Raw genomic sequence first — 9197 nt, 5'->3', positions numbered from 1 at the left:
ATTTTCATTGATGCTTAAACAAAACCAAACGTTAGTGTGTGTGTGTATTTTGCTTTATGATTGTGAAATTTAGTTTATGATTAACATTTGAAAAGGCTGAGTAGTGTAGAATTGTTTGGCCGATGATGATCTAACCTTGAGCCAGTGTCCTAATATTTGGTTTTATTTTACAGACATCACAGCAATGAGAAAACTGGTGATCTTTGATATCTGAACTTGCTTCACCCTGGAGAGGGGATCACGTGCAGTTCTAACAGATATGTGGCAGATGGGTGCCACCCCAGACAAGCTGCTTCTACAAATGTACTTTCCCATGGAGTTTTAAAAAGCTGTGGATTAAAGAGCTGTTGCTTTTTTTTCCGATATATACCAAACTTTCTCGACATATATATATATATATATTATATATATCTATATATATAAATATATATATATATATATATATATATATATGCTCCCTTTTTTTTCTCCAACTTGTTTTTAAGTCCGAACGTTAATGAGCTGCTGGGTGAATCTGGTGTCACTATGAGTAGTACATTAGGCAAAGACTCGAAAGAAAAGGACCTCAAAGGTCCTTCGGGAAAGGAAAGGGAAAAGGAGGTCAAAGCCTTGGGCAGCTTTAGTAAAGACGGCAAGGAAACCAAGACCAAAGGGAAAGATGCCAAAGAAGGAAAGAAGGACTCTAGTGGGGCGCCTCCTGGGGTGGCCTTTTCTGTAGATAACACAATAAAACGGCCAAACCCAGCAGCAGGTACCCGCAAAAAATCCAGCAATGCTGAGGTGATCAAAGAGCTGAATAAGTGCAGGGAGGAGACCTCCACACGGCTGGACTTGTCCAAGAGGTCTATACACATGCTCCCTACGTCAGTCAAGGAGCTGACACAGCTGACGGAACTGTACCTGTACAGCAACAAGCTGCAGAGCCTGCCCGCTGAAGTAGGCTGCCTGGCAGGCTTAGTGACGTTAGCCCTGAGTGAGAACTCTCTCACCAGCTTGCCCGACTCGCTGGACAGCTTGAAGAAACTAAGAATGCTAGATCTCCGGCATAACAAACTGCGAGAGATCCCGCCAGTGGTCTACCGGCTTCCCTCCCTCACCACCCTGTATTTGCGATTTAACCGTATCACTACTGTGGAGATGGATATCAAAAACCTGTCAAAACTCACCATGCTGAGCATCCGTGAGAACAAGATTAAACAGCTCCCTGCTGAAATAGGTACGCAGTGCTCCCTGTGCAGGAGCTGACCCATACATCATTTTATTTCAGTATTTCAGCAACAGTGTTGCTGAAAATAAAGTAGACCTTCATTAATTGCAAGACTTGCATTGTTTTGCATGTGTGGCTAAACTGGTCTGGATACTTATAAACAGTCTCAATGGTGTGCACCTACCACACCTACTGTAATATCCAGCCCTCTATCTGTATAGTACAAAATTGCATGCTTTACACAGGTGACTCTGATCTTAATTTAAGATGAGAGAGGTTTCATTTATTTACCATTTTGGACATCATCTGCCTCTGTTTTTAACCCTCTGGCAATGTTTAGTCACATTATGTTAGTGTAAATGAAATACTATTAGAAAGTACAGTAGTATGATGTCTAGGCTACAGTATATTATTTAATCAGTAATTCTCACCTTTTTGCATTTGTAGGGGAATTGTGTAACCTCATTACGCTGGATGTAGCACACAATCAGCTCGAACACCTTCCGAAAGAGATTGGAAATTGCATACAGATAACTAATCTTGATTTGCAGCACAATGAGCTTCTGGACCTCCCTGAAACTATAGGTAACTATTAAATCTGCTAACATTTAACAGGGTCTTGTACAGGGTGGACTGCTCTTTTATGGTATTATTTAAAACCCTTCAGAACATTTATTGGTGATTTCAAAACTTTTACAAACATCCATAAGGTACCAATATTTGTATGGCTGCCAGAGCCACTGTACTGTATAGCCAGGAATCTGCACTGCCTGCACCATTGGCCATATCAATGATACTTTTTCTTTCTGATTAAATCTGTTTTGCAAAGACAGTAATGCAGCGAGACATCTGCAGGGGATGTATACTACAGAGTGGCAATGCTTTTTAAACTAATAAATGTAACCTTTGCTGGTTAAATGATGTGTTATAAAAATGGTAGCGCATAATGCACAAGAGTTTATGTTCTGCAACAATTAGACACAAAAAAACTTTGTCATTTTTAAACTAGTTCCTATACACATTTTCCTTTGTGCAATGTAAACTGGAAGCGATTTGTCCTTTTCTTAAAGGAAAAGGCTTATTTTTTTAAAAAAAATTGGGTCAACTTTTATCTACCTGTACTGCACAACAGTCACCTTGTACACTTCCTGCTTTACTGAATGCATACCAGAGAAGATTATGAGCATGTGCTACAATATGTGGTGTTTCATAATTGACATTGCTGGAGAATTACAATCTCTATTTAGCCACATGTTTGGTGCAGTAAAGTTAAATAAACATAGCGTGAGCATCGTTGTTTGTGCATCACCGACTCTTTTTAGAGGAACAGTACTGCATCTTCATGGATTCCGTGATAACGCATACCAAAGGTGGCTATGCCAAGTAACTGTTGAAGTATGATTTTCAGTTCCCTGCTATCACACACGGTAATAAATAATAATGCTTACCTTGTTGTTCCAGGTAACTTATCAAGTCTAAATCGCTTGGGTCTGCGGTACAACAGGCTGTCGGCTATCCCTAAATCATTAGCAAAGTGCAGAGAATTGGAAGAGCTAAACCTTGAGAACAATAATATCTCTGTGCTACCAGAGGTAAGTTAAAAGACTTTAAGAGGGTAGGGTGTCATCTTGAAATTTAAGGACAGATGTGTTATTCAGCAGAGCTGTCTAATACAGCAGGAGTACATGCAGGCATCGTAAAACTAAATAGCTGAAGTGCAAAATAAACATTGCCAGCATTAGGAGACATTGCTTGCTGTACGGTTATTGATAAGGAAGATTAGCAACTGAAGTAGCTGTCGTACAGTACAGCAATAGCTTTTTTTTTGTTTTGTTTTTGCAGTTCTAATGTGCATGATTACATTGTTTTAAATATATAACTTGGATTCGGTTTAAGCCAGCATATATACTTTCTAGCAACTGTTTTACATACATGTATGGACAGAGGGAACATCTGACACATTTTGCAAGACACTGAAATACTATAATTTCAATCAGCTAGTCATGTCTCTTTAGCAGAACAAAACATAAATGCAAAAAAAAAAAAAAATAATTCTTTGTCATCATCATAAGCTTGTTTCCTCTCAGTACCACAACTTACACAGCACTTCCTTTGCAATACATTCTTGTGACCTTGTGAGAACAAGAGAGGCAATGCAGTTGGATAGGCCAGAAATAAGTGTGTTAAGAGAAATGCAGTGCCATGTTAAATAGGTCATTTTCATAAGTGGTGCAGTTTGTACACACGCTAAGGTATTGGGTCATGTTGTTCTGGTATATGGTATGACTTTAGCAATAGCTCTGCAGTTACAGAAACACTTCTGTCATATCCTGATTCCTGCAATCATTTCTTTAATTTTTAAATTGTTAAGTTATGCAACAAATGTAATATTATTATATTTGTATGTAATGTGTATATCCATTGAATTTGTGTGGTTTTTTTTTGTTTTGTTTTGTTTTTAAATATTGAAATTGCCCCTATCTAGGGTCTCCTGTCTAGCCTGGTCAATTTGACCAGTTTAACACTGGCCAGAAACTGCTTCCAGTCATATCCTGTAGGCGGCCCGTCACAGTTTTCTACTATATATTCCCTCAACATGGAGCACAACCGCATCAACAAAATCCCCTTTGGCATCTTCTCCAGAGCCAAAGTGTTAAGTAAGCTGAACATGAAGGTAAGACTTCAAACTGGGGCTTTTATCAATACTCTGTTTAAGAGTAAACACAACAAAGGATTACATTTTCTTTATAGCGCCACCAGTACCCTTATAGCAACTTTTAAAAAGTGCCAACAAAAAACAGTGGAGATGATTGGTTTGGAAAAAAAAAAAAAAAAAATGGCTTTAATGATGGTGTCACCATCATTAATCTTAGGTTCAGACTTGCTATATCAGTTAACTTTGCAAAAATAGTTTGTGTCCTATAGGGGTCAGCAGCATTACAAGTGATAAAAGGTTAGAAGAAAAAGTTCATTATGTACCATTTTAAATGTCGGCTGGGCTGTAGAGCTGTTCTGCAAAACAATATAGTAAGTAGTTGAACTTTTACTTCATTAGGCTTCTGCCAAGGGTCTAACAAACTAGGAGTAGGCAGGATAAACCTGACTGCAGAGTGATCCTTGGGTTATTTGGAAAATAAACTTATTCAGAAGATTATAGTGAAATGCATTCTGAATCATCTGTAGGAGGCTAGGAGTGTAAAATGAAGATTTGGTGTAGATTGGTGCAAAATCAATATAAGGCGACATACAGACATGTGGGTCTGTTCAGTGAAATGTGTAATTTAAATGTTACTACAGCTCAACACAAATCATACTAGGTACTGTTTTTTTTTTTTTATAGAAGACTGTTTCTATCCATGTAACAGTTTCAATGTTAGATACATTACATTCATGGATAATGTGTGGATTTTAAAATATATCAAGTGGAGCAACAATCTGTTTGGCTAAAAAGAATTGGCTTACTGACAGACGAAATTGTTAAAATACAGTATGTATGCACACAAACAGAACAAATAAATAAATACCCCACTGCATTGTCACTCACTAATGTTGCATAATATGATGGATGATTTGAGATGTAAAGACTTTGAATAGTGAAAAGATAAGCACATGCCACTTACTATCAATGTGGCAAACTATATTCTTAAAAGAAAAAATAAAGTATATTAATATGAAATTAATATACACATCAACCTTCAATAAAATTAAATGTTGCTAACATCCAAGAACATAGACCATGCATGTTTGTACGAATTGCATTTACTCTGTGTTTTTGTGTGAATTGAACTAATCTCTCTTTAAAACTTGCATTGGAATCCAGCATAAGTACACGTCGCTGACATTATCACATAGTGTAGAAATGTGCCATCATTTATTTTCTCATACTTTGCAGCCTAAATCTGTTTACTTAATGACACTGGGTTCTTAAATATTGTTAATTCTGATGTTGTTTTGATTTGCTGTGGTGATTAGTTTTATAGAGACGTACAGTGCAAAATGGCACTTGCACTACATTTCTGTGGCTCGGCATTCAAAATTATAGGCAACTGTGGATTCTGTTTACCCTAGAGATGTGCCTGCTTTAGACCAGTTTATCTGGAACTTTAAACAGGAACAATTTATAGGATCTAAACAGATTTATCAAGTGTTTGTTCCCTTTCTCATAAAAAAAATATTGCACCTAGTTGTCTAAAAATATCTGTTTTCTTTTTCCAAATAAGAATATATAGCAAATAAATTGCACAACAGTAGTAAAGAAGAACCCTTTTTATTGTTTGTTTTCTGTTTGCATTTTTTTGTGTGATCTTTATCTCTTTCTGTCTCGTCTCTTATGTGTGGTTCACTTCAACCGTTTTTAAATTATGTTTTAGACGGACTGGGGGATAATTATAGAACAAGATCTTGTTTTCTTGTAATTTTCTCTCCTATACTTGCATCATACAATTTCTGAGCTCCTTTATATTGTTCTAGTGGGGAAGGCTTGGGCTCCAAGCCGCCTCAGTGTTTATAGAAATCTTGTGCAGGCAGGATGACATCTCATTTTCATATCCAAATTGTGGTGCATGCCACAGTGTATATGTTGCTGGATGAAACCAAAATAATAACAATTAAAAAATGTCTCTGGGCTTGGAGCATATTGGAAAATACTCAATGAAGGTTAAATTCTACCTTTTGTAATTCTCTCCAGGATCAAACAATTCTGCCATTGTAATGTATTTAATTGCAGTATGACACCCTTTTTATTTATAAATACTTTTTGAAATGTATTTTGCACATTTTTATACAATGGGTGAGGGTTAAACAGTAGCTTACTGTATACAGTATTTGCAGTGCTTACCATAAGTTTCCACGGTGAACCTTGTTTGAGTTTAAATATGAAATTAAATGTAAACAGTTTGTATATGCAGCATAAACAAAACATGAGATAAAACAAGCCCTATTTGCTCTGTCATGTTTTCAACAAACTTATTTTAAATAATGCTGGAGCCGTGAGATTTGAAATTTTAGAAATGTTGATATTGTTTAGGGTTTTGTACTGTGGGGAAATCTCTGATTCTGCCAGGGTTTTTCTTTCATTGATTCCTGCTTATCTGTATGTCTCAGAAGTATGAACAACAGTACATTTTCTCTCTCTATTTCTATATACATGTGGGTTCTTGCTGTCCTGTAAGCTTGCCTCCTGTAAAGTTTAATTGTGTTTCTTCACAGGACAATCAGCTCACCTCTCTGCCACTTGATTTTGGGACCTGGACCAGTATGGTTGAGCTTAACCTGGCCACGAACCAGCTGACTAAGATTCCTGAGGATGTGTGCGGTCTTGTCTCACTTGAGGTAAGGGGGCGTGGTTTGTTTTTCTTGTGGAATGTTCAGGTTTTGGTTCTCAATGCTAACTGTAATTTTCATACTGCAAATGCCTTCCTTCAAGGTTCTTACCCTGTCAAACAATCTCCTACGGAAACTGCCTCATGGCGTAGGTAACCTACGGAAATTACGAGAGTTAGACTTGGAGGAAAATAAGTTGGAAACTCTCCCAAATGAAATTGCTTACCTGAAAGATTTACAGGTGAGATGCTTCAGGAAAGTATTGCTGACCCTAAATATTTCGCCTATATTGTTATACATTATTGCTGGGTTTATAATTGATATACCAATAAATGTCATCACAAGTAGCAAAGAAAAAAATATTATATAAAAATATGGCTGAACTGACTATAAATCTATGATTTGCCTAGGAAACATTTCAGGACGTCATGTAAATATCCTTAAAATGGTCTACATGTCTTGTTGCTGCTAAATATTTTAACTGACCAACCCCATTTACTTTTCAGAAACTGGTCCTGACTAATAATCAGCTGACAACTCTCCCCAGGGGGATTGGACATCTCATCAACCTGACTCACCTGGGACTGGGAGAGAACCTTATACAACACCTCCCCGAGGAGATCGGTAAGGCTTCTGTTTTATATTTCATTATTCAACACCTCCCCGAGGAGATCGGTAAGGCTTCTGTTTTATATTTCATTATACAACACCTCCCTGAGGAGATCGGTAAGGCTTCTGTTTTATATTTCATTATACAACACCTCCCCGAGGAGATCGGTAAGGCTTCCGTTTTATATTTCATTATTCAACACCTCCTCGAGGAGATTGGTAAGGCTTCTGTTTTATATTTCATTATACAACACCTCCGCGACGAGATCGGTAAGGCTTCTGTTTTATATCTCATTTGCGATTCCTTCTACATATTGATAGATTCAGACCTACAGTACGTAGCCCATGTAAACACTGTTCAAAACCAACATAAAGCAGCTTGACCAGGCAAACAAATTTGAAAACCAGTAAACAATGTATACATAGTGAACATCCACGAGAGACTTCGTGGTTTTTAGTGTTTTGTGATGTTGTTGCTGGTATATTACATTTAAATAGACACACTAGTTTTGCTGTGCTTCTTGCGTGTTATTGATCACATCAATACCGACTGGAGATCATGATTATGAACTGTAATAATGTCTTTGTTTATTTGAAAACAGGTACACTGGAGAATCTCGAGGAGCTCTATTTGAATGATAACCCCAATCTCCACAGCCTTCCCTTTGAGCTGGCTCTGTGCAGCAAGCTGTCAATCATGAGCATTGAAAACTGCCCCCTCAGCCACCTCCCTCCACAGATTGTCGCTGGTGGCCCCTCCTTCATCATTCAGTTTCTAAAGATGCAGGGCCCTTACCGTGCCATGGTCTGAAACACAATCCCATGTGTCATACACTGTACAAACTGTAAAGAAATTGCATTATTATTGTCATGAGTATATATCTGAAGAAAGGAAAGGCAGTTTTGCTAAGACTGCACTACATGTTTCTGCTATAGAGGAATGATAGCCATTTGTTTGTTTGTTTTTTTAATCATGTAAAAGAAGATGATTGATATAATTGCTTGTCTAGGCCTTGCCAGATTTGATGGATCATTAAATTTAGCAACTGCTGAATGGAGTTTTTTTTTTTTTTCTCATTTTACAAAACAGACTTCCAAGCAGTAATTAAAGGATGAGATTGTCATTTTATAAATGCAAAATTATGTGTATCATAACAGTACAAAAAGAAAAAACAACAAATACGTTGGTAGATTTCCTTCCTTCATGGATATACTGTAATTGTGTGATTTCAGCAGTTTATGGTGGGGAAACTATAACAGTGTTGAAGAATAGAAACTCGCAATGTGCTCATCCTCTGTGGGGATTTTATTTGGAAAACCTCCTCTTATCCAAAAGTGTTAACATGCAGGATCTAAGTTTAAGAAATTCAGCTGTGACTAACTTGGCAGATGTAATACTAACATTGGAGAGCTCAAAAGCCTTCATCTTAACATCAGCTTTTCAGCTGTCCAGTATTACAATTGATTGCTTTGGATTTGTTCATTGTGCAAGCCTTTTTTTGGCTGGTATTTTTTTTTTTTTTTTTTTTTTTGTTTGTTTTAATGATTTTATTCTCACCTAGAAAGCTATCGATGTGGAACTGCATGGCTCCTTCAGATTTTTTTTTTTTTATTTCCGCAAAAGTGAAATCAACATTTAACTATTGGAAAAAGTCTTATTACCCATAGCACCTTCAACAAATTCTCGGTTGTGTGTGTGAGAGGCAGTTTAGCGATTCTGTGTCCATTCATGTCTTGTTGTTAATGACATGTTATTTAGGCAATGTTCAGAACTTGGGAATATAGGATAAAGTTTGGAGGAGGAGGAGGAGGGGGGGGGGGGGGGGGGGGGGGGGGGGGGGGGTATTATTTGTATTTCTTTGTTCTAAGAATAGTGGAGCATATCTGGCACAGTTTGAGAGGTAAGATGGGGGGGGGGGGGGGGGGGGTTGTAGATATCTGCACATTTGGGTTTCTTTATGTCGAATACAGTCTTTATTTTTTTGTTATCTGCAAGGTCATGAAATGCCAAGAACAACACAATAGTCAGTACTTCACCTGAAAATCTGTATCTGTATAA

General features: G+C 37.4%; 1 protein-coding gene across 1 annotated transcript; it reads left to right on the top strand.

The window, feature by feature from the left end:
• The first annotated feature begins 467 nt into the window (after window positions 1–467).
• Window positions 468–8942, top strand: LOC121326286 (leucine-rich repeat protein SHOC-2-like). Its single transcript, XM_041269531.1, has 8 exons — window positions 468–1216; window positions 1655–1792; window positions 2669–2799; window positions 3693–3881; window positions 6416–6538; window positions 6633–6770; window positions 7036–7153; window positions 7741–8942. Exons 1-8 carry the CDS (start codon window positions 526–528, stop codon window positions 7947–7949), a joined length of 1737 nt encoding a protein of 578 aa, XP_041125465.1. The 5' UTR covers window positions 468–525; the 3' UTR covers window positions 7950–8942.
• Window positions 8943–9197: the final 255 nt, after the last annotated feature.

The sequence above is a fragment of the Polyodon spathula genome, chromosome 13 (genome assembly GCF_017654505.1).
Source record: "Polyodon spathula isolate WHYD16114869_AA chromosome 13, ASM1765450v1, whole genome shotgun sequence".
NCBI lineage: Eukaryota > Metazoa > Chordata > Actinopteri > Acipenseriformes > Polyodontidae > Polyodon > Polyodon spathula.
The sequence above is the reverse complement of the archived record's forward strand: the minus strand, read 5'-3'. Positions and strand labels throughout refer to the sequence as shown.